Consider the following 25,715-nt stretch of genomic DNA (forward strand, 5'->3'; position numbering starts at 1 on the left):
CAGCAAAACAAACTAGCAAACAAAACACACACAGAGAGAATGTAGATTGTCAGCATTATTTGTAAATTTTTTATTAATAGTCTCCTAATCTCCCAAACAACATAGCCCTGGTGGTGCAGTGGTTAAAGCGCTTGGCTGCTAACCAAAAGCTCAGCAGTCTGAACCCACCAGCCGCTCTTTGGGAGAAAGATGTGGCAGGCTGCTTACGTAAGATTTACAGCCTTGGAAATTTTATGGGGGCCGTTCTACTCTTTTATAGGGTCACTATGAGTTGGAAACAACTCGACAGCAATGGTTTGGTTTGATTTGTAAACTTCCAAACTGGCATCAAAAGCCTTTTCAGATGTCCTGTACTACAGGAATAAGTAGCTGTCCAGTCTCCGCGGATGTCAAAAGACAAGGCAGGGAAATGTAAAGAGGTATGCAGATTCTAAATGTCCCTCATTATCTCCAAAACTTCAGTGGCGACAGAACATGCCTTTTAGGTTGATTGCCCAAGAAACCACCAAGCGTACCCCGGAGATGTTCTAGTTTCTACATTGCTGTTCAGACCATTACACATCCACATCAACTTTGGACATCAGTGTGGGAAATTCTATGCCAAAGAGAGCTTGGAAAGAAAATAATTTTCAAGGCTGATGCTTAACTTTTACTTTTTGAACTGGCTTTGAACCAAGGTTTCAAAGATTTTTTTCAAACAATTATAAACACAACTAAGGAAGCACACATACATACACATACAAAATGTTCATTATGTGAAATATTCAACCCCACACAAATAGATATGATACAAGAAAATACTGCTTCTCTACCACACTGCTAAATTCCTATGTCAGAAAAATGCACTGATCTCACAGACTTGTATTTCCTAACTATTAACTCTGGAAGAAATGGATGATGAAGGCTACGAGTCCTAACAGTTTAAGGACAGAATTTGTATTAAGAGGAAAGTATACATTTCAACATGATACCTGGCAGGCAAGCAGGTGCCAAGAAGGCATTCTTGGGTTTGGATGCATGAAGTTTCCAGAAGTGGTTAACCAGCTGGGTAATGAAACTACAGCAATCTCCTTCCAACTGCTTCTGAGGTTCTTTCCCCTCATCCACTCCTTCTAAGCAGGAGAAAGAAAATTATTAATGATGGTAAACCTAAGATGGAATTTAATTTGTTTGAAGGTTAACTCAGGTCAAGGAAGCTTGCCTGGGGAGGGAGTTTCAAGTGGGGCCCCAATCAATATGCCAACTATCCCTAGACTCCAGCAGGCACATCTAGGAAAAAAACAGTCTGGGAAAGGAATATCACAGAAAACATTTCATGTTAGAACTGTATAGAAAGGAAGGGTTCAGGATCTTTATAGCAGATTCAGAGATCTCAGTTGCAACTGTTCAATATCTAAAAACTAGGGGGACATGTGAGATTCTCTAGAATAGTTTCTGGGTTATGGTATTAGAACGGGAAACAGGATGATGATGGCAAATGGGAGCATGTAAATATCAGAAAACTGTAAACACATCAACAAACTATATTTGATAATGGCATAGCAAGTTTGGTACCCAGCCAGCATGAGGAGAGATGAGGAAACAGAGCCAAGAAGTGAGAAAGGGCACTACACATATTAATAAAATACTGGGAAAAACAGCATACAAGTAAAAGATATGACCCTATTACATTAAAACAACTAAGGCCCAAGCTTAGCTTTACCCTGGAGATCAGAAGAGGCAGTAACTTCAGAGACAGTATATCTGATAAACTCAAGGATAACCAAAGGAGTAAACACTGAAAAGGGTATTTATTTAATATGATGCAATCCTGATGTCCAAAGCCATACAAGGTATAAAGACCAAGAAGTAAAATCCCTGTCTCAGAGCATGAAGTTAGCCTGTGGCCAGTGAGAACAAGAGGATGAAAGTGTAAATAAGATGTGGTAAGCAGATTTCAGGATCACGGCCACTTCAGCCAAGTTCACCTGTTTCCATCTGGGGCAGCTTTGACTCCGTAAAGTGGACAAGGTTGTTAGGGCGCATGATGGCAATAGAGCGAGCTGTGATCACCAGCCTCTGGAACACCTCAGGGTCCAGGTCCCTGCCCTCTTTGCTGGATGTGTTGAGACACTGAACAGCTTTGCTCAGCAAGGCCTGATCCTATAAAATAACAAGACCACATAGGATCAACCAAAAGCTGGGTACTAAGGCAGAGTAGAGGAGAGATAGCAGGCTGTCAGGATTGTTAACTCCTCTCAAGAGAGCAGGCTGTCAGGATTGTTAACTCCTCTCAAGAGAGCAGGTTAATTACCACCAGCTACCTGGGACAAATCTTCAAAGCAACCTGATACAGTTAAACTTCTTAATATATAAAACATTAAAGGCATTAAAAATCGAGTTATAAAATCAGTATTAAGTATGACAGAAAAACCACCCAATTCTCCAGAACATCAACATCCCAGATTTCTTTCCTATAGTGCAGAGTCATTCCTTTGTGAGTTCCTGTTACTCAAAGATGGTTGTCGAAACTGCCTTTCCTTGAGGCTGTGCAGGTTAAATTCATACTTCTCAAGTCCCTGTGTTGCAGGCACAAGCTAGCAAAGCACATGTGCTGGTAGCTTCTCCCAGAGCCTTGCTCCCTCATGAGTCTGAACCATCTTCTTTCCCACCTATGGAAATCAGCCCAACTTGTCGCTGCCGCCACTACATTTGAGAGGAAACACTCCTCTCAAAGGCTCTCCGACAACCATTCAAAAATGTCCTCACAAACCAGTACATCTTTAGGGTTGTACCAATACTGGAGAAGTGAGAACACCAGCAGTCCTTATCTACTGAGTAATTCCCCTACCCTACTGTTTTCAATATGAAGCCACCCCACTCAAATGTCCCTCCCTTCTCTTTCTTAAGCCTTGTAGAAAATTTTGCCAATACCATTAGAATGACAGAAAAAATAAGTCCATTAGCTTACCCTCAGTTTTCAGCGGTATTGATTAATTTCTCAGGAGAAACTTTTGCCTACGTGGGGCTAACCTCAATGCTATCCTTTCTCTATCTTACTTCACTATGCCCTTGCTTTACACACATAGAAAGTCAACTTACTTGATTCCCTGTCAGTACCACAACTTCCATTTCCATTTCTACAAAAGGCCTCCCCGAGAGGGAGTGGTTACCTTGTGGCTGTGATAGGCTGAGCGGCTGGTATGCAGGCTAGCTAGGAGGCTCTTGGATTGCTGCTGGACACTGGCAGGAGCTGGCAGAGAGAGCAGCAGCGTGGCCAGCTCCTGAGCTGCATTCTTGTTTCTCTCCTGATGCAGAAGACAGCAGGTTATCAATAATCCCACCGAACCCATGCAGAATGAACTGTCTACATTCTGCCCTCTCTTGTCCTCCCTTATAGGCTACCAGGACTAAGTTTTACTTCAAAGACTGCAAAGAGCCAAAAAAAGAACCTCATAAATTATAACCATCATACAATACAGGTGAAGAAATTGAATTCAAGCTCATGACTCCCAGAAAAGTCTTCTTTTACCAGCATGCATCCTATTCTATGAGAGGATCTCACTATGGTCCCCCAAAAGTAGGACATAAGGCCTCAGGCTGAAGACTTCTGTAGAACTTCTTGGCACATCAAGATAATGCTATAAATGTTCTTTAGCTTCAAGGCCTCAGGGCTGTTGACAACTCTACTGACTTCCTGCCTCTTTAGAAAGCTCCCAAGTGCTTTGAAAAAGTAACTTGCCTTTTCGATGATTGGGCCGACAGCAAAGCAGCTTTCCAGAGCTTCTAAAGAACTCACAACCAGCCTAGGGAGACAGAAAAGCTGGCTTGAGTACAACAACCCTTCTCTCCGCCTGTGCTTTAGCCTGTGCAAACTACAGTCGTGAGTACCTTGGGGACAGCTAATGAATGCCAAATACAAAATCAAAGCACAATAAGACCTGCCACAGGCACCATGCATATCGTTTCCTTGTGTTACAGGCCAGAAGAAACCTGGCTCCTACTCAGAGACCAACCTGAGGCTATGTTCATAATCCGCAACTCAAGGATGGGGCTTTTCTTTCTCAAAGAGGATAAATGCGCTTCCTTCTGCTGCCTGTGGCAGGGATCACTGAGATTGGTTTAACGGACTTGATGCAATGGGACCTGTAGCTCAGGTGCCCATAGGTCAGCGGGCAAAGGGATACACAAAGGGAAAGGTTTAAGCCGCCTTCTTAGATTGGGAAGGTTACGGTTATATTTTACTTACATTGTCAAGAAAACGCATAAAGTCATTTCCTGTGAGTCCCTAGGTATATGGGAAAGGACAAACCATATTCTCAGGTACATGCCACTGCCAACATTCAAGGGGTAGTAAAAAGCACCTTTAAAAAACTGCAAGTATCCCTTAGGGAGGGAATAGGAAACCCAACTATGACGAAGGGTACCAAGGTAATATGCTCCCCAGGGCTTACTCCTTTGACCTTAACGTGCCATAATAGAAAGTCTAACATCCTAACAGCTGAAGCTCTGGATAGAGGAAAATATCGATTAAGAAGGCAGCGTGAGAGAAAAGGGTAAGGGGCCAAGGAAGGCAGTAAAGGACTAGGGAAGAGGGAACTGAGGCATAAAACAAAATTGGGCAGAACAACCTCTCTGGTTGCTTATCAGATTATAGGACTTTTTTGTTTGTCTTACCTCTTGACCCCACCCCCTACCCCATCGGCTGTAAAGAGAGAGGAGAGGAATGGGGTAAGGAACAGAGCTAAGAGAGAGCCTGAAGCGGCCAACACTGAATGTGTACTGACAATCCTCCGTATGCTCCTTTTTTACACATGGATAGCTCTGCAGCCATGCAATGACCAGAACAGAAAGAAGCAGGAAGACTCTTAAACAGAAGCGGAATCCACGCAAAGCCACACCATTGGTTACATTGCTCTCTGACACACACTCACTCGTGCAGAGAAAAGAAAAAGGGCATACTAACCGGTCCAGCTTGGTTAGGGACTCAGTTTCAGAACTTTGGGGAGAAGCAAAGAAAAAAAAAAAAAAAAAAAGGAAAAAAAATGTGAAGCTCAGAGAAACCTGGAAACACACCCTAAGCAAACCATATATGATAGGGTAGAGAAAGAAAGGAAAAAAGAAAGTTGGGGGAGAGAGAGAGAAGGCTGTTGGTGGGAGGCAGTGATTCCAAGCAAGGCTACTCTTACGACTTATAATGTAAGAAACTCAACATCTTACATCATGATTTATTTCATCTACCTTGGCAAACCAGCAGCTACCTAGCATAACAAAGCCAAGCATAATGCTTTAAGGATGCCACTGCAGGGAGATTTGAGGAGACTCTGAACTCTGCCATAGGATGCAGCAGCCTCTTGCTAGCAGTGTTACTACCACATAAGTAGCTACTGCAGAGAAAGATGAGAAAATGATAAGATTGGAATGGAAGGGAGGCTTTTTCCCTGTAATTTCAGCAAGACTAGATCCTAACCTATAAAATTGGCTTAAGCACCTTCTAGTCTGCAGCCTCTGGCTACTCCAAAGAGTTACAGAAGGTACAGAAGCCCCAGGGCTATGAGCATGTCTTCTAGGCTTTGCCTGTACACTAAGGAGATACCAAATGTGGGCAGTTGGGTGGAAACCAGAAGAGCACAGGCTAGACTTGGGACAGTTACTTAAAGGCAGACTCTCAAAGACAGGGAGGTTGTGCAGGAAGAGTGAAAAACGGTGAACATGGAAGTCATCCTGACAGTGCTGGTACCTCTCCAGAACAGTTCCACTGGTGGTAGTGGGGGCAGCTGAGTCGCTGTCTCCTGTGCCATTGCCCTGACTCAGGTTTGATGGGCAGATGTTGCTGACGGAAGCAGATGGGAATTCTTCTGGGGGCTCATCAGGCCAGCCAAACTGCTCCTTAGTCTTGCCATAAATCTTTACAGCATCTATCATGGTGACACCTGCTGGATCCACCGAGGCCCCAACTGTAAAAAGCAAGAAAGCCTTTAGGAAGCACATTCTCTAAAGGGCTAACACCACCCCTTCCAAAGAGAAGACCAGACCAGTTTGGGCAAAGTAGCAAATCACATCGATTCTACAGTCACAGAGGAATTATATCCTGAGGCTTCAGCAGCCCTTTAGTCATGCACAGGTGCTGAATACATGTAGAAACAGTTCCATGGACCAAATGCCTGTTAAGTCTTCCACACAGAAGAGCCCCCTAGTATCACTGTAATGAACCTCTCACGCTTAGGAAATCGTATTTCCCAGCCCCAGGGGTCTCTAAGCACTCTCTTTATTCACAGTACAGATCATATCATTCACACTTAACAGCAACTATTGCTAGGACAAAGGATATCAGACAGGTGGACAGTAAATGATAAAGAAAAATGCCAGCCTTACCAAAGGATCAGGGACTTGTACTCTGAGGGGCTCAAGTTTTCAACAGCAAGGCAAGATAGCCATTGCTCAACACCTCAGTGATGTGTGACCTGAGGCACTCATCTGCGCTTTAAGAAAGCTTTGAGATCTCACATGCTAATCTTACCCTTCTCTGCCTAAACCCAAGGCAGCCCCATCAGCGAGGCTGACCCAACATTATGCAAGTGAATACTTAAGCCAAGTTTCACCCTATCTTTACCCCTCCCTTCTCAGGTGTGCCCCCTTCCTGTCACCTTGCCTCCCTTATATCTCAAATGAAGCTCATAGTTTCCTGATGGCAGAGGGTTCCCAGAACACTGATGAGCCACAAACCAGGGGCCCCAATTCAGCAGTCACAATGAGAAGGATATAGTCTGCACCAGGGGTTGGTGACTCACTGAAGAGGTTCAGTTTCTTATCAGCTTGTAGGGCTTCCTCTCTGGTGAAGGGGAAATCAAACCAGCGTGAGCGACTCAGGTTAAGCTGCATCGTCCTGCCAAAGATCTCGATATATGATGGGGCCCGTTCGATTGCCTGGGTCCCAATCTGGATCCGCATGCCTGTCATCACCATGGTGCTGTTATTGTTACTAATCTCAATCGTGAAGCCCCCAGGCTGTAGGGAGAGAAGACACACATCAGACAACTCATAAGATTTCTTAAGTTCAAGGTTTTAATCCTTCTTCTCACATTGTCTCATTGTGTGATCCTAGGTGAAGACCTTTCTTCTTTTAACTCCCCAGTAATGACTTGCTGCTTCCAAGGGCAGGAAAACAGAGGCAAGGGGTAAATTCTCTTTCATTTCAGGCTCTCTATTCCTCACTGTTAACAACGTCCTGTTACCCTCTACACAATAACCCTGCTGGTAATGGAGGAAACTTAGGCTATGGAATGGAAACTTTTGCATATGAGTATTCATTTACTCAAGGAACCATTTCACTACAATCAAGAGTTAGTCACTGTGAGCCCACATTTGCATTCTAAAAGGACATATTTTTTATGAGTCCAACCCAAGGACTGAACCTAGCCCAGTGCTGTCCTCACCTTGGTGTTGGCCACATACATGCCAGTGGAATTCAGCCGGTGCTTAATCTGCTGTGCATTGTAGACCTGTAGGAGATCATTACCGCCAAACTCCACATCTGTCAGCTGCTGGTTGTGTTCAAAGAAGTCAATGGGGAAGGTCACCTGGCTAGATGTGCGAGTTGCTGTGGAGAACAGTATCTGATTGCCAGAGAGCATTGGTATGTGTCATCTCTACCACCTCTGCTCCCACTCTCCAGGTAAAGACTCCCTCCAGACTAAGCCACACTTACACACTCTAACCTTTTAAAGCAAACTGGATTGCAGTGAAATCTGTGAGAGCTGGAACTCGATGGGACTGCCTTGTTTTTGCGGGTCTCACAAGTTTTCCACCTTTGACAGGGGGCAGTCTGACCACTTTTCTAACGCTCTGTATTAGTGGAAAATATTTGAGTTTTCCTTCTCTGACAGGTTTCGGTCTTACACAGGTCCTAGCTTTTGCAGGTTTTGCTATATAATGTTTGCATCAGCACAATGCCTACATGTGGTTAGGTCTTAGAAAGTTATTATCCCTGACCACAACATGACTCAGCAATACAAGGAAATCTGGCATCAGGTGTACAGTGAGTAACAATTAGATCTATCATAGTTGGCTTATTTAAACAACAGAAGCTATTTCTTTTCAGGAGGATAAGCTACACCAATATCCCTAACATGGAATTTAGAGCAAATTTCAGGTAATATGATAATCCTAAGCAGTGGATCCACTCCCTCCTAAATGCCAGCCTTCAACTTCCCTGGAGAGTTCTCTACCAGTCAGAAACAAGACCCGTGATGGATTCTTCACTACTTAGTAGGAAATTCACCAATGAAAGGGATCCTACTCAATCAGTTCCGACCTACACCTCAAATCAGGCAAGCCATTTTCCCTAATCCCAGAGAAAAGAAGCTCTCAACCACACTCTACTAGGCACCTAAGAAGAACCGCTGACCAGAAACTGGCAGCCAATGGGTGCTTGCCATTTGTACGTGTCTCTGAAAGCTGCACAGAGCACTGGTGGCCTGAGGAACCTTGACTCTGCTTTTGAAGGATTAAGTAGCACATAACTCTTATCTTACAAGATGTGCAAGAAGGACAGTCATCGTTTCTTCAGTTATTTACAACAGTCTATTCTCAGTCATCTCTAAGGCTGCCATTCCCATTCCACCAGACATCTTTTGAGAAGGGGCCTTACTGATGGTAGCTGTTTTACGCTTTCGAACAGGTTTCATTATGCTGATGACACTGCTAGGCTGCAGGGATGGCTGCAGCCAGTAGGAGGTGTTCTCCACATTGGCCATGTAAATGCGCAGGCTGCCATCTTCACACAGCAAGATCATCGTTGTCCGCTGCTGCTCATTGCAGGCCGTGTGCCTAATGGCAACCATGTCTTGGATCTAGGAGGAAAAGGAGACAGAGGAGGGCATTATCTCCCATACATACAGGTCAGAACCCACAAAGAGCAACAGGCACAGAAGCAATTGGTTTCAGGGTCAGTTGCTGGGTAGAGAGGTGTGACAAAGAAAAGTCTAGGAGAAAAGGGATCAAAATTCTACTGTAGGTCTCCACTGAGAGACAAGGGAAGTCACACAAATGTAAAAATAGACCAGGTTCACATCAAAGTGATGGGAAGATTTGGTACTGACCTTTGCTTTAGCAGGAAGAGTCTTAATCTCTTGGATAAGAAAAGTGTCTGGTTTCACCATAACTACCAGTGGCACACCTGTAGTTTGCTGGACACAACATACCAAGCCAGGATGGTTCATCACCTCAGACCACTGGCAAAGGGCAGGAGAAGTTTTACTGCCACCATTGGAACTGCAGACAACAAAACAGGACATAGTTAGCGTATCAACCACCATCTAACAGTTCTTTTCTTAACCTAAAGACCATCCTCTGACTAAATATTTGGCTTCTGCAGTATTATACTTGTCCAGTGACGCTAATTATCCACAGGTCTCAGTTTTATTTCGAGCCATGGATAACTCTCATATACCCCAAAGTGCACCCCTGGTAGGCAGCCTGTTTTAAAATTCCCACTGCTAGGCTCCCCTGTCTGAGAAATACGTGGCCCTATGTGCCTAGAGGCTGTCAACTGCATTAGGGCATGGATCATCTAAGGCTGATGACTCATTGTCCTATAAGAACTACCAAGCACATCAGGTTATATGTGAATTGGTATCCATTTAATTTCATCTCAAACCAGGTAACTCACAAAACAGTGGCCAGGGAGAAAGTGCTATAACGGTACTCCAATGGTAGATGAGAAAGACAAGAAGAGACCCTAAGCCTCTTCTTCCTCCTCCGTAAATAAAATTTCCAGTATCTCACACACCCCTCTGTTATCTGAAAACTTGATAAAAGTCTATACCTCCCCAACTCCTGCCATGGCCCTGTTACTCATACCATGTCTTATTTACTGCTAAATTTCACCAGGAGGGGAAACTTAAAGAGCGTAATCGCAGGATGAGCGCTAAGGAGAAATTTGTGTTCCCCTCTCAAAATCTGGTAATCATATTAAAATCTCATTTGCTGCTTTGATTATAGGTTTTCCTTCTGAGTAACAGCGGTCCCCCAAACTACCCCTCCATGGTAGACACAAACCATCACAGACAGACCAACCTGCCAAACCTAAATGCTGCTTTATTTTAAAGACACCTAGCAGGGAAGGGAGAGAACTGCTGGAAAAAAAATTTGTCTAACCAGAATTGTAACAGATAGCAGAACTTGGGAAAGAGGTGGGGAGCTCCTGTTGGATATGGGTACGTGGAAGTCCAACACTTAACTAAACGCTGGTTCCCACCTTTTGATGTTGATGGGGAAGAGCTGTAACACCTCCAGCGTAGTCCTGCTGATGGTGGCTGCAAATGATTTGCCTTGACAGTAGCTGAAGAACAACATCTGCAACACATGGGAGTAGTACACGGACACACCGCCACCTGCCACCTGGCTATTGCTGTCCTGTCAGGACAAAGACACATATTTGCGTTAGCTAGCCATGATGCCTTAGGTAGCAGCTTTCAGCTTCTTCTAGTTACTAGTTTTAAGCCATGATTATTGTACTCTCAGACTCTAAGCATGAGATCCCTGTGGGCAAATCCTACAAAGACCATGAGAATAAAGGAACTTCAAGTTGAATAAGTTTAGTCCTTTGCTTTTTGCTATTAAGTAAAAAGTTAGAAGCAATAACAGCAGAGCTGCTAAACTAAATCTGGACTAGCAGGAAACAGCAACACATGCTCTAACCTTCAGGTCCTCGTGACTGATTTCCAGCACATTAGTGACATAGAAGGGTCCCTGCTGGGCGCTGCTGGCCTCTTCCATGAGCTGAGTATAGATGTAACCAGCAGAAGACATTATAACAATAATGTTCTTTCCCTCTTCATTGAAAAGGAAGGTAACATCTCTGATCTTGGAGCTTGGCAGGAGAAAGTAGAAAGTTGGGCTCAAGGCATCAACGGACAGGTCATAAATCTGCAGCATGGAAAAAAGAAAGACTAAATAAAGGAGCTCTATTTAAGTCCCACCTGCAAAATACCCTGGTGAATCCAAAGACCCACAACTGGTGAGTAATGGACATTCACTTTCCACTCAATGAGCATTTTCCATTCAACGAGCACCTACTGAGTGTTAGGCACTTGGTATATAAAGATGAACCAAATCACTTTTTACTCTCCCTCAAGAAATTAGTAGGGGAGAGACACTCATAAACAAAGTTTTTACAATAGGTGTATACTTGCTATAGTAGGGGTAGAACTAGAACCAGTTTCATATTGTCTACAACGTAACAAAAGGCAACAAAATGTTAATGGTCCCCCATTTCTGAGAGAATCCAGCACACAATGGAGATCCAGACATTCTGGGCCATTTAAAAGCAGAAGCATTCTAGGACAGTATCGTCAAAAAGCTGTAACTGTACCTTGACGAAGTCAGCCGTGACAATTGCTAACTCAGTCTGTGAACCAGGTAGCCACACAGCTTTGATGATGAAGTTCCCTGTTGCTAATTGGGGGTGCAACACCAAGTGATCTGAAACAGAGCCTGAGCTACTGAAGGTCAGCACATGGCAGTCCTGCACACAGTTTAAGGAACAAAATGGAGAAAAGATGATTTAGAAAGGTGGCTAATCCATTCATTTCAGAGTTCCAGTGTTTCCTTTTCTTTCCTAATATTCCCTGCCTTCTGATAGATTGTCTAGCAACATATTCAAGTTTCAAAAGCACACAAAGATTATTTCCAACAAGAAGACTTGGAAGAAATTCAGAGAAAGATTTCTTTTGCATTCCAGTGGCTCTCATACTTTAATCTTGACAATAAGACAGAAAAAGTGATACTGAGAACAGAAGAAAGACGGGGACTGTGGTCCACAGTTCAAGGTAACCAAACCTGGCTCAAAACTTTTACCTTCAGCCCACAAACCGCAAGGTAGTCCTCTTTGCAGGGATTTCCAGTGAGGCTCAAAACAGTAAAGGGAACTGGGGCAGAAGCCAAGCGGGTCAGGGTCAACTTCCTTTTGCTGGAGTCTGCTTGCTTCAGGAGGGCAGAGAGCTGCAGAACGGTGATCTGTAAAGAAACAATTATTCATTAACCCCAGTCCTCTTAATGAACACAGAGTAAGTAATAAGAGCCCCCTCAGTAGAGATATTAGGCTTTCTCATGGATAAGACCTAGACCAATGTTAGCCTCTATTTCTCCTGGCTAAATGGCATGGCACATCCCTCCTTCCAATGAGGATAAAACAGATGAAAAATAAAGCCAACTTCTCTTTTTATAATCAGTTCATAAAATAGTTAAACAACTCCCATGTAATATTATCCTTTTCTGTTTTCCTATGAAATTGTTCTGAAAGTATTTTAGAGCTGTTTTAAGGACTATTCATCTCTCTAGTATGGTTTTCACTTAAGAGAAGGTTTAAACAACTGGACTGGTGATGGAGAGGTCAGAGTACAGAAAAGCATAAGTTAAGATACTGGCACTCTTCTAACCTCCAGTTCTATAAAACACCACAAACTCCCCTGTATCCTCAGAGGGGTGGGATGACAAGGAAGGACTAAAGAAGGAACACCGAGTCCTCCTGCGAAGATCTGTCTCTTTTGCCTCTCGGCTTGTGCCCTTCAGAGTGACCAAACTGGGCAAGATTGGGAGCAAAGCTGTCCTAGGTAACTGCTGGTGGTTACCTTTCCTTGGGGGCTTGAAGATTATGTTTTGAGTGGGAATTTACTAATTTGAAACAGTCTTTATCCTAATTATACTGGTTCTAGATCTAATCAAATAACTCAGGGTTTAGGTAGAAGAGCTTATTGCGATCTGTCCCTAAAGCATGCTTGGAACTCAGTGGACTTTTTCCCACACAGTCAATCTAGTGGGTGTGGCCATCTACTGTTTTGCTTAGCACTCAGACAAGACCTAAGATGAATGGTAAGGAATTACAGAACCCACCTTGCCTTTCTCATGGCTAACAGCCAAATGTTGGCGGCGCCCATGTGGGGAGGAGAGTACACACATAGCCACCCGCCTGAGCACATGGGCACTGATGAGCTGTCGAATGGTCTGGCCCTGGTCTCCACTGTAATTCATCCGAACGTTCTCAAAGGCACCTTCCTGGGAGCCTAGGGTGGGAACCTGGCAAACAGAGAGAGCAGTCGGTGATAAGGCAAGTAAGATCAAGGTCCCAGGAAGATATTTACATTGAAAAACAATCAGTGGATTCATATACAATTCATGTGATTGAGACACTGCACAATTTAATCATTTTAAAGCAATGGATTCCAACCTCCAATCCACAGATGCTGCATGTCTTTGTCATAGTTATTTTCAGTTCAATAAGAACCATGTAGTGAAGTTTCCATAAAGCTAAATTTAATTAACACAAAAGACTAGAATGTCCTTTCTTTTATGAAATGGTGGTGAGAATAGATGGAATTTTTCTTCATTGATCTTACCTGGCAAAATTAAAAGCCAGCAGCTTTATGGGTCACCAACCCCAATAATTTTTAATGTGATCTTTAATATATAAAAATTTACGTTCTACTCTAAAACTGTGACTGATTTTTAATAAGATACCAGAATATAAATCTCTGTGTATGTGTATTTCCATGTGAAAAGTCTTTCCTTAAAAAGAGCTGCCTTATGAGATATTCATGCACCCCTCTCAAAATATTTTACACTCCCCTTTTGGAATTGCTGACGGTTTACTTTCCTTTACAGGCATACCTTGTTTTACTGCACTCGGCTTTATTGTGCTTCAGAGATACTGCGTTTTTTACAAATTGAAGGCTTTGTGGCAACCCTGTGTCAAGCAAGTCTATCGACGCCATTTTTCCAACAGCATGTGCTCACTTCGTGTCTCTGTGTCAGATTTTGGTAATTCTAGCAATATTTCAAACTTTTTCACTACTAATACTATGATTAATGATCTTTCATGTCATATTGTAACTGTTTTGGGGCGCCACAAACTGTGCTCATATAACACAGCGAACTTATTCGATCAATGTTTTGTGTTCTGACTGATCCATCAACCGGCTACTCCCCCATCTCTCCCTCTCCTCAGGCATCCCTATTCCCTGAGATGCAACAATACTGAAATTAGGCCTGCTAATAACCCTACAATGGTCTCTAAGTGTTCAAGTGAAAAGAACAGTCACATATCCCTCACTTTAAATCAAGTTAGAAATAACTAAGCTTAGTGAGGAAGGCATGCCGAAAGCCGAGACAGGCCAAAAGCTAAGCCTCTTGCACCAAACAGTTAGCCAGGTTGTGAATACAAAGGAAAAGTTCCTGAAGGAAATTAAAAGTGCTACTCCAGTGAACACACCAACAGTAAGAAAGTGAAACAGCCTTATTTCTGATATAAAGTTTTAGTGGTCTGGATAGAAGATCAAACCAGCCACAACATTCCCTTTAAGCCAAAGCCTAATCCAGAGCAAGGCCCTAACTCTCAATTCTATGAAGGCTGAGAAAAGTGAGCAAGCTGCAGAAGAAAATTTTGAAGCTACAAGCAGTTGGTTCGTGGGGCTTAAGGCAAGAAGCCGTCTCCATTTAATATAAAAGTGCAAGGGGAAGCAGCAAGTGCTGATGTAGACGCTGCAGCAGGTTATCTAGAAGACCTAGCTAAGATAATCGATGAAGGGGCTACACTAAACAACAGATTCTCAACGCAGACAAAACAGCCTTATATTAGAAGAAAATGCCATCTAGGACTTTCCTAGCTAGAAACAAGTCAAAGCCTGGCTTCAGAGCTTCAAAGTATACACAGGCTCTCTTGGTAGGGGCTAATACAGCTGGTGACTTTACATTGAAGCCAATGCTCATTTACCATTCCAAAAATCCTAGGGCCCTTAAGAATTATGTTAAATCAACTCTGTTCTATAAATGGAACAACAAAGCCTGGAGGACAGCACATCTGTTTACAACATGGTTTACTAAATATTTTAAGCCCACTGTTGAGACCTACTGTTCAGAAAAAAAGATTTCTTTCAAAATATTACTGCTCATTGACAATGCACCCAATCACTCAAGAGCTCTGATGGAGATGTACAAGGAGATTAATGTTTTCATGCCTGCTGATGCAACATCCACTCTGCAGTCCATGGACCAAGAAGTAATTTCAACTTTCAAGTCTTATTATTTAAGAAATACATTCCGTAAGGCTATAGCTGCCATAGATAGTCATTCTTATGATGGATCTGTGATTCTTCTGATGGATCCAGACAAAGTAAATTGAAAACCTTCTGGAAAGGATTCACCATTCTAGATGTCATTAAGAACATTCGTGATTCATGAGAGGAGGTCAAAATACCAACATTATCAGGAGTTGGGAAGGAGTTAATTCCAACCCTCATGGATGACTTTGAGGAGTTTAAGACTTCAATAGAGGAAGTAACTCCAGATATAGCAGAAACAGCAAGAGGACAATAATTAGAAACAGAGCCTGAAGATGTGACTGAATTGCTGTAATCTCACGATAAAACTTTAACGGATGAGGAGTTACTTCTTAAGGACAAGCAAAGACAGCTGTTGCTTGAGATGAAATCTACTCCCGGTGAAGATGCTATGAACATTATTGAAATGACAACAAAGAATTTAGAATAGTACATAAACTTAATTGATGAAGCAGCAGCAGGGTTTGAGAAGACTGACTTCAATTTTGAAAGAAGTCCTACTGTGGGTAAAATGTTATCAAATAGCATCACATGCTGCAGAGAAATCTTTTGTGAAAGGAAAAGTCAATCGATGCGACAAACTTCATTGTTCTCTTATTTTAAGAAACTGGCACAGCCACCCCAACCTTCAGCAACCACAACCCTGATCAGTCAGCAGCCATCAACACTGAGGCAAGACTCTCCACCAGCAAAAAGATTACAACTCACTGAAGGTTCAGATGATGGTTAGTATTTTTTAGCAAAAAAGTAATTAAGGTATGTCCATTGTTTTTTAGATATAACATGACTGCACACTTAACAGACTTACAGTACAGTGTAAATGTAACTTTCATATGCACTAGGAAACCAAAAAATTAGTATGACTTGCTTTATTGAGTTATTGTGATAGTCTGGAACCAAACCTGCAATATCTCCAAGATATGACTGTACTTAATATTGCTGCCAAAGAGGCCAATCAGACCATACCAGAAATACAATAGTTCTGAGCAGCATGTTTTTAAAATGGATAATGACTTATAACTAACAATCCATGAAATGTGAAGAACTAGAGGAAAGGCAAATAGTAGAAGACAAACATCATTTTCTAAGTCAAACAAACCTTAGGGAAGAAGATAAAGTAAGGAGGTTTTCTATTTTATATACAGAAGAAATTTCTTTTATAATTGCCCCAAAATGGAGTCTCCCATATCTTGGGAGTTTATATATTTTTACCAACTGCTGTAAGGGGGATTTAGTCACTGAGTTGGACCAAATGACCTCTGAATTCCTTCCTTTTGAAGATATATCTCAAATTCTGACTTTTCACACTGTTCATATGATCTGGGGATGTCATGATATTTTAGATTCTAAGTTCTAAATGGCCAGGGACTGACTGTTCTAAGTACATTTCTTAGAGTATTTGGCTCATTTTGGTATCTCAACAACCACTAGACTTCATAACCCTGAGAAAACTCACCATCAGCTGGTCTGTCATCTCAACCACCTTGTCCACCGTATGCAGCTCACTAAGGGCTTGCTGAGCCCGGCTGCTGCTCCCCACCGCAGAAGCCTGCTGAAAGTTGGTCTGAATGGCATCCATGAGGAAATTGAGCATGTCTAACACGAGAGGAGCGAAGGAGAAATTGGCCTGGGAAAAATCCAAATACACAAGTGAAAAAAAAAAAGAGAGAGAAAGACTGGGTCTCACTCATAATACCTTCACAATATCAGTAGCTACCTTGAGAGTCCAGTTTCCTCACTTCCAGTCTTCTATTCTAGCCAGCATCTATCTCATTCTCAAGTTATAATGTACTTGATTCCTGCTATAAATAAAACCTTCCAGCCTCTTGCTAGCAAAACAGCCAACACACTCTTGTGCTACTGACTCTAGAGCAATCTGTGCAAACAACAAGTCCCAAATAGATAACCTAAGGCTCGAGGGCATCCGCCATATGTAATTCTCACCTATGCATCTAGAATGGTTCAAGTTACTACCACCCTGGGAGAACTGAGAGCAGTCACTCAAATCATCTTCTATATTCTGTGCTTCAGATGGGGAATCCTAGCCAAGAACAAGTGCTCTAGAGCAACATACAACTAAAATCCAACCCCCTACCAAAAATCCCCCAAAATATTCCTCAGTTACAAATCCTTCCCTATGAGGTAGTGACTGAAAACACAGCATTCATGTTCTCACTGTGAAAATGGGTAAACTTAGAAAAAGAAGAAAACAATTACAAGTCCCACTACTACGGAATTAACAAGATGAGCCTGGCGTATTATTTACACTTAAACAAACCTGTCAAGCTTTTAACTCTGTCCACGGCACTAGAGACCATCAGGATGCCCCACCTGGTTCTGTAGTTCCTCCCGGCAGCCTTCTACTGTGCGGCACAGGCTGCTCTTCTTCGGCTTCTCTTCATCAGCAACCTTTCCGTCACTGATGGTGACCTTGGCCTTGTCAGCTGGAGAGGTGCTGGCGTGGCGCACCAGGCTCTCTGAAACCCTAGGTTCACTCTGAAATGCGGACTCCTTCATGGTGGAGCTCATGCCACTGCTAGGAGTTCGCTTCACCAGTGCCTAGGGACAGAGAGACAGAAAAAGTCACAGGCCCCAGGCTCTTGCCATGAAGCACAGATGAATTAACATCTTGGAGGAAAATCTAACCCAAAGGAGTAATTGGCTAAGCATTTAAACTATATCCAAAGGCCTAAATTCAACTAATTAAACTCACCTAATATATGATTCTTTACCCATTCGCAGGATCAGGCCTTGATTATAACATCGGAAGTTCTGGGGCAGTCTTAAGCAAAGTTGACTACAAGATCTCTAAGGATCTTGCCAGTTCTAGTAGTCTAAGCAAAGTACTTAGGCCATGACTGTACAGCTAATCAGTGATGGAACCAGAACTTATTTCTAGATCCAGGCCACCATGAAAGCGATATGAAGATTTTTCAGTTTGCTTAATTGTTTCTGTCACTAACAAATCACCCTTTATATCCCAGTGAATATTCGGAATCTCTCACCAAACAGCTGCCATCTTCCTTGGCTCCACAGTCACAGAAGAAGGATCCGTACTTGGCATAGGAAATCTCGTGATCCTTGTGGCAAACCTTAGCACACACTGTGCACACACCCACCCCGTCAACCATTTTGCAGGTGTGACAGTGGTACCTATGAAGAACATGAAGCAGAAAATGAGCCCAGAAGTCCCAATGATTAAGGCCTGGCAAACCCTCACCTAAAAAGAACTATTCTTACCAATGCTGGTTCATGAATTCTTTCTGTGTGATGGTAAAAGTGCAGAGTTTATTGCAAAGAGAATCTTCATCCTTCAAAGGTAATGAGTCTTTTTAATCAGAAATACATCACCAGATAGCCACAAAAACATACCTGCTTCAATACCCTATGGGGACTGTCTAGTTCACTCATAAATGGCAAACAGAAACTTGCCCCAACTGGAAATAACTAGCAAGCTGAAAATCTGCTATAATTTCAGGTCAAGACCTTAGGGGTTTTGCAGTTAAGAAAAAATAAATCTTATGCTTTCTCTACAAGGGTGCTCACACCATCCCCATGAAGAACTCATCCCTGAAATTCCATTTTGGGTGCAAACACTGAGAAAGGGCAGGACAAGTGCCTCCAGACAGAAAAAAGGTATATGCTTATTAAGTAATCCTTTCCTTATTAGATCCCTATGGTTTGCTTTGAAGGCCTAGAAAGCCAGAGTCTGGCATTAGTTATATAAACTGGAAGAAAGCAACATGGACTAGGAAGTTTTAAAGCTCACAGGGGCTGGAAAAAAAGAGTTCAAGAATTTACATTCTGGATACTCATTTTTAAAAATCCAAAGGCTTATTAGCATGAGTTTTGCAAGTGCCAGTCAGTCATTACCTTGAGAGGTTAACCCTGAGGTTACTTAGTACTTACTGAATCCTCAGCCTGAGAATCTTCCTCTTCCACTGCCAACTCCTCCACCCAGTCTGAGTCCACCTCAATGGCCCGCTCTTCCCCATCCACTGAGAGGTGACTTGGGCCTTGCCCATTACTCTGGCTCAGGGCATTCGTGACATCAGCCAAGTAAGACATAATATGGCATGTGCACTCCAAGACTATCACATGCTACAAGAGAAGACCATGACACCACAGAAGCCTCAGTTCTCCGTATTTTATTATTATGTAAACTATGTTTCCTCAGCCTTTTTCCAATAAATCTCAAGGTCAGAGGAATGATATAAAAGCAGAGAAGAAAAACAACATATCTTAATTATCTACTTCCCCAGGTTTTAATACCATGTCCACACATAGCTGGTCAATAGTACTGAGTTAGTATGTATTCATTCATTCTTAACCACAAAGATAACTCCTTACAAAATTATATAAGATAGAGTAAAATTAAAACTAGGAGAATGGAGTGAAAATACAGAAAAAATTCAAGAAAAGACTAGACTAATAGTTTAAAGAGGCTCTCATTAGCATTTTTTCCGCACTGCTAGTATTTTTTTAAAAACCATTGTTGAATAACGTTTTAAGTGTTGGGTTTTAAACCAATGCAGTAGGGGAGGAGTAACTTCAGCGATCAAGTGAAAACTTACTAGCAAACCATTGCAGGTGGTTTGTGCTTGCCTAATTAAAACCAACAATCTGGCATCAAAACCTCAGATTTGTTAGTACCTTCGACGGCACTGGGTTTGGGTTTACACTGCACTCTGACATTTCAGTGTTGAAAGGATAAAGATTATCTAAAAAGGAGGCAGAAATGAACAGCACCATGGGAGGACTCAAAGGCCAGCTGTCTGCTCTTAGCCACCTATGTCAGGTGCTTAGGTCAAATAGGGGAAAAAATGCCTAAATGCAGGTTTTCCATCAGTTTCAAACCATTTTTCTCGCACAGTGCCTAAACCCTCAGGCAAAGTAAATAATTCCAGCATCTGGACTGGAGCTGAGGAGGTAGTCTGTAATCACATGTAATATTAAACCACAGTGGGCAATTCCAAGGAAAGAGCAGGGGGACGGTTTTCCACAGTATAGCAATATCTGAAAAAAACAGGAACTCACTACATTTTAAGAAGGACTCTGTTGGATGTTTGTTTACCACAATATTTCCTTCCTATGAAATCTCACACCTGGAAGAGGCCTGGGAACATGCAGTTAGCAATTACATTTTTAGGTCTTTGAGACTGCAGGCCTTATCCTCTGAAGGACAGCCAGGGACAGAAGCCAATATGAAGGAAAGACTTCCACCTGACCACAGATAATCATCTTGTACCCTTACTCCCTAACTCTGCTGGCACTTCTCATTTTGCTTACCTTTCCATGCATCACATTGGCATTCAGTTTTTCAACCACGTTCTTCTGGGATAGGTATTTCTTACTGTCCCAAAGAAAAAAGGGGGGAAGAGGGACATAAAATCATACAGGGAATCAAAGGAAGAAAGCATTTTCATGAACCCTGAATCAATTTGTGGACCCTGAAGCAAAGGCATTCTTAGATAACTACGTATTAATCAGAGGCTCAGGGCACTCTGGTCTTAGAACCATCACAGATAACTGCTACATTTCTCCAAAGACTTCTCTTGGGAATAATGAGCACTCTACTAATAATGATGATTAAGTCTAAAGTAGACAGTTATTGGCCACTCCCTCAGCCCAAGGAAAAAGGTGGAGATTCAAGTTTCTTTTGTATTCACTCTGAACTACAAAGAAAGTAACCTGCAATTACCACCCTCTTCTCCAAGGGCAATGTTGTGACCTACGGATGGATTCCTCCAATTTCATCATCTTACCATCTACTCAGCCAGTCCACTGCAGCATTATGAAGCTGAAGATGGCCAGCACCTTGACCTGCACTGGCCAGGGTTGCCATCACAACCATGAGTTCAGGGAAGCCAGTTCCATCACCGTTGGCCAGCATCTCTGTTGCCATGGGGATCAAGGTGCCTAGAAGCACAGCACAAACACCTTCCCCAACTTGGCTATTAGAAAACAGATAAAAAATTGGTAAGTCATCAACAAGAATCTGACTCTGCGTACTTCTAAATGTATAAGTTCTAAATTAAACACTAAATTTATGACTATATATACTAATCCCAGCTTTGGAATTGGGCTACTAAAGCACAAAACATTCACTCTTGTTCCAAGTGACAGGCCAAGTCATTCCAAAAGTTTTTCCCTGGGAAATATCAAGGAGCTATGCCAGACTGAGTCTAGACAGGAGGTATGAATATGTTAAGACTGATGTATGAAGAGAACTGCAAATATTTTCAATGTATTTCTGGGGTGGTTAGGGACACATGACATAAATACAGTTGTTTTACCTGTTTTCCCGAACAATGTATGTGGTCAGCAACTGCAACAGCTGCCGGTTCTCCTGGATCATATCCAGCTGATCGGAATCTTTAGGGGGTGACGTAGTCATGCGGGTGAGCCAGGCCTGGAGACGCACGGGCTCTACACAAGCCAGCTGTGCCAGAGAGCCACAGAGATGCAGAAGGCTCGGATTAGGGCTCTTCTCAGCTAGGGACAGACCGAGAGGCTAGGGTCAGTGAAGAAGGGCAAGGGGAAAAGTAAGGCCAGGAAAGGGGAAGAGGCTTCAGGCAGGTTTTCAACTTCCCTCCAAACTTTCTGAGGGATTCTCTCCACTTGTTAGTATTTTCATGCTGTAGTTAAACTCAGGCAGAAGATATGCACAGTATTAACTGGACATCAAAGTTCCCATAAGAAGATTACCAAAAGCTGTCACTCACTCAGCTGGAAGAGTTTGGTGAAGAATTTCAAAACTCGGTTACAGAATTTAGCAGACAGGTTCTCATTGGCTGTTGCCATCATTATCTGCACAAGTTCTCCACTGGGAGGCAGGAAGGGACAAAAAAAAAAAAAAAAAAAGAAAGAATCACATTAAGCCTCACATAAAAGGTATCCATTTCTATTTCCTCACAATCTCATCCCTCTAGAGGAACTGGTCATTTGTGAGGCAACACAAGGTGTCCATGAAATCATCCTCTCATTAATGACCTCAGGGGGTCAGCAATTAACCCTAAGTCCTCCCAAATGTACAGATACCTATGCAGGCTGTTAAGTATTCCCTGAGAAAGAATACCTAAGTCAACACATAGCTCCTTGCTTTGTGTGGGTGTGGTAAAATGTATTATCACAAAAAAAATCTACTGTTTCAATCCGTCTTAAGTTTAATTCAATGACATGAATCACATTTGCCATGCTGTGCAACTATCACCAGTATCCATTTTCAAAATATTTTATCACCCCAAACAGAAACCTAGTGCCCCTTAAACAATAATGCCCTACTCCTCCCTTCCCTAGCCCCTGGTAACCACCGAAAAACTTTGGCCTCTATGCATTACGTGCTCTAGATATTTCATATAGGTGGAATCATACAGTATTTGACCTTTTGAGTCTGAGTTATTTCATTTAGCATAATGTTTTCAAGGTTTGTCCATATCATAGCATGTATGAGCGCTTCATTTTTCTTCATGCCTGAATAATACTATACTGTATGTATCCTAAAAACCCTGGGGGCATAGTGGTTAAGGGTCTGGCTGCTAACCAAAAGGTCAGTAGTTCAAATCCACCAGGTGCTCTTTGGAAACCCTGTGGGGCAGTTCTCTGTCCTATAGGGTCACTATGAGTTGGAATCGACTCGACAGTGACCGGTTTTTTTTTTTTTTGGTATGTATACTAGTTTTGTTAATATATTTTGTTTATCCATTCATCAGTTGATGGACCTCTGGGTTGTTTCCAGCTCCTTGCTTTTATGACACATTCAAAAAATGTTCACTAAATAAAATACAACTCACCTTTCAGAGAAAAATTCCTCCATTGCTTTACGAGCCTGGCTGCTTTCCAGTTGCTTTTCCAAATATTGGAGACATTCCTCCAAGATGGATTCATCCAGTCCACTGAGGACCAAAAAGAAAATTTAACTACACAAATAAGGCTTGGTTCAATGTCTTCCTAATATTGATTTTTAAAAATTCAAGGTTTACTTGTTTATGACTAGACCCTGAAGGCAACGTTCACTTTTGCATTGGTGGTGCTTAGTATAAAGCCTGGCACACAAAATCTGAGATAACTGATACAGTCAATGGCTAAGAGTCCAAAGGATCATTGGCGTAGTTCAAACTTATTCTAATTAACAGCAGCACTTGAATTTTATTTTACTACCCTCTCTCCTAAGGAATTGGGGAGCAAAAACATCTGAAGCTCAGAATCCTAATCCTGAATTCTTTAGGGGGCAGATACACTTCGAACAAATTACTTCTATATAGTTAAATTGTCTCAAATTCCTTACCTGTTGGGGGTGGGGAAGGAGGAGAAGGAAAGAAAGGGAAAAAGAAAAAAAGGAGCCCATGACAAAAGCCTGGACCCCTCAACAACAAAGAAATAGAGGAAACCCCAATACTTGGGCCCTTTATTCGTACAGCTCTTAGTGGGGTAAAGCTGCAGCTTACTCAGCTGTTCTTCACAGCTTTTCTACATCAACATGGCTGAAAACATCAAGGTCAAACAATGCTTTGGGACCTCTTAATTACACAGGCCACCCATTTAAAAAGCACAACCACAGAAATATTAGAAAAGAACAGCACTTGACAATCATTTATTGAAATATTTAATTTTAAATCTCCAAATCTGAAAATTTAAGCCCTCCATTTCCTTAACATTTATTCCTAAGAATGGTCACAAAAGGGATTCCAAACAACCTTTCATGCATTTCCATGTGAATGCAAAGTGTACACAAGTACAGAATTATCTGTTAAAAAAGCACAATGACAATAAAACAAGCTATTAAAGGACCTAAAGAAGTCAATATCATTAGTACATTTCATTGACAGTAGCAGTAGGCCACAGGAACTTGTTTTCCTCAATCAGGCTCACCTGTTGGGATCGGCATGATTGGCCAAAATGTTGTAACAACCAGTAATCAGCTTCTCATAAACTCGAGCCAAGAACTCATCAGACTCCGCAGGGCCCAAGATGCGTTCCAGGGAGTTGCTACTGATCTCAGCAACACTCTCAGTGCTTGACTCCAAAAGAAGGGGTAACAAGGTCCAAATTACCTGTGGTGGGTTCATCTCATCAGACCAACTTTAACAAAGAAAAAGGGAACCGCGTTAATGAATACGTTCCTCCAAAAAGCTACAAGAAAGGGATGGGGCAATTCAATTATTTACGGGAGGGAGGGCTTCTATTCCAGTCTCTTTTACTCCTTGATAGTTGTTCTCTACATAAGGTATAATTACACAGCTTCATATTCTTCTTTTTCATTATTATATCAAAACAAGTTATTCTCATATGAAAAAAAAATTTTAAGTATTAAATCAACAATATAAAGAGCATTATATAGGCTTCAGAAAAGAAAGTTAACTGAAATCTAAACAAGTAACCCATCCCAGACAACCTTTCTATAAGAACTGCCAAAATTCTGGATTACTTTTAAGGCAAAGTGATATCTAACTTTGCCCACGACCTACATATAAACCTGTTGCCATTGAGTCGATTCCAACTCATAGTGACCCTACGGAACAGAGTAGAATTGCCCCATAGGCTTTCCAAGAAGCAGTTGGTAGATCTGAACTGCTGACCTTTCGGTTAGCAGCCAAACGCTTAACCACCGCACCACCAGGGCTCCCACCTATGTATAGGAAGACAAAACAGTGCTGCCACTGGCCTGCCCTAGTCCCTACAACAGCAGATTCTAACTCCTGCAATGATTCTGGAGAAGCATTATTTGAAATAAATCTATCACTATCACCTTAAAATATAAACCCAGAGCACCTCCAAATCACAACACTATTTAAACCCAAAATGCCTTTTCTGAAAAATACCACACAAAAAGGGGGAGGAGGTACTTTTCCAGCCCTTCAGATCTAAGTCAAAATCACTCTGAGTAAACACATTCATACTCTACTCTAAAGCAACAGACTCTCTTTGCTAAAGAAGCATGTGAGAAAAGCATCATTAAAAAGTGATTTAAAAAAAAAAACAAAAAACCTCATTGTCTTCCTTTAGCTAAAACTGAACAGCAGGTGTAGAAAGCACTTAAGGCTATGTACTAGGTACTCACACAATAAGATCTCCAGTCAACCTAACCAGTGAGAGGAGGGTGTGTTTCAAGGAAGCAGCCAGAGGCAGACTTTGGCCACAAAGAGTCCCCAAGTGAGCAGCCTGCACAGCACTGATGTAACTCTCTGAAGGGATAGTGTCATTGGCAAAGGCATTGCGCTAAAAGGAAGCAAAACAGATGTGAATGAATGGACCATATATCCTGGATAAAAATTCTCTTACGGAAAAACAAAACAAAACTGACGTAAAAACCAAGACCCACTGGTTTACAAACAATGGCCTCCACAAAGTACACACTGTTATTCATCCTGGGAAGGCAGGGGGGAGGGCACGTGCAGAAGCAGTTAACAAATTTTAGTTAGTACAAAGTTAATAATTAAATCCAATAGTTACCCATACCACTTTTCAAATAACTAGAATTCAATGTATAATTTTTATAATTAAAACTATTGTCTATAATCATTCAGAAGGATGTGGATTTTACAGTACATCTGAGCCTCCATCACTTACAATTATTCTCATACTACAGCTCTGGATAGTATAAACAGAGGTCACAATAAC

At 42.1% G+C, this 25,715-nt stretch overlaps 1 protein-coding gene across 9 annotated transcripts in view; it reads right to left on the minus strand.

Moving 5' to 3' along the window:
* The window catches only part of UBR4 (ubiquitin protein ligase E3 component n-recognin 4), a 140,177-nt gene that overhangs the window by 74,554 nt on the left and 39,908 nt on the right, over positions 1-25,715 (minus strand). For 5 of the 9 annotated variants that reach the window (XM_064281376.1, XM_064281374.1, XM_064281375.1 and 2 more), the window contains exons 28-54: positions 25,156-25,313; positions 23,967-24,176; positions 22,889-22,990; positions 21,821-21,921; positions 21,392-21,590; positions 20,861-21,049; positions 20,385-20,448; positions 19,005-19,196; positions 18,336-18,406; positions 18,101-18,248; positions 17,427-17,654; positions 16,552-16,722; positions 12,874-13,056; positions 11,839-11,997; positions 11,354-11,506; positions 10,681-10,908; positions 10,238-10,395; positions 9,081-9,252; positions 8,630-8,831; positions 7,416-7,579; positions 6,771-6,987; positions 5,720-5,936; positions 3,722-3,785; positions 3,153-3,287; positions 1,968-2,142; positions 1,202-1,285; positions 972-1,112 (exon numbers count right to left, since the gene is read on the minus strand). In XM_064281376.1, coding sequence (XP_064137446.1) covers positions 972-1,112; positions 1,202-1,285; positions 1,968-2,142; positions 3,153-3,287; positions 3,722-3,785; positions 5,720-5,936; positions 6,771-6,987; positions 7,416-7,579; positions 8,630-8,831; positions 9,081-9,252; positions 10,238-10,395; positions 10,681-10,908; positions 11,354-11,506; positions 11,839-11,997; positions 12,874-13,056; positions 16,552-16,722; positions 17,427-17,654; positions 18,101-18,248; positions 18,336-18,406; positions 19,005-19,196; positions 20,385-20,448; positions 20,861-21,049; positions 21,392-21,590; positions 21,821-21,921; positions 22,889-22,990; positions 23,967-24,176; positions 25,156-25,313 — 4,285 coding nt within the window. The remainder of the gene's footprint in view (positions 1-971; positions 1,113-1,201; positions 1,286-1,967; positions 2,143-3,152; positions 3,288-3,721; positions 3,786-5,719; positions 5,937-6,770; positions 6,988-7,415; positions 7,580-8,629; positions 8,832-9,080; positions 9,253-10,237; positions 10,396-10,680; positions 10,909-11,353; positions 11,507-11,838; positions 11,998-12,873; positions 13,057-16,551; positions 16,723-17,426; positions 17,655-18,100; positions 18,249-18,335; positions 18,407-19,004; positions 19,197-20,384; positions 20,449-20,860; positions 21,050-21,391; positions 21,591-21,820; positions 21,922-22,888; positions 22,991-23,966; positions 24,177-25,155; positions 25,314-25,715) is intronic. The other 4 variants (XM_064281379.1, XM_064281377.1, XM_064281373.1 and 1 more) reach the window with 3 other exon arrangements.

The sequence above is a fragment of the Loxodonta africana genome, chromosome 3 (assembly GCF_030014295.1).
Source record: "Loxodonta africana isolate mLoxAfr1 chromosome 3, mLoxAfr1.hap2, whole genome shotgun sequence".
Lineage (NCBI taxonomy): Eukaryota > Metazoa > Chordata > Mammalia > Proboscidea > Elephantidae > Loxodonta > Loxodonta africana.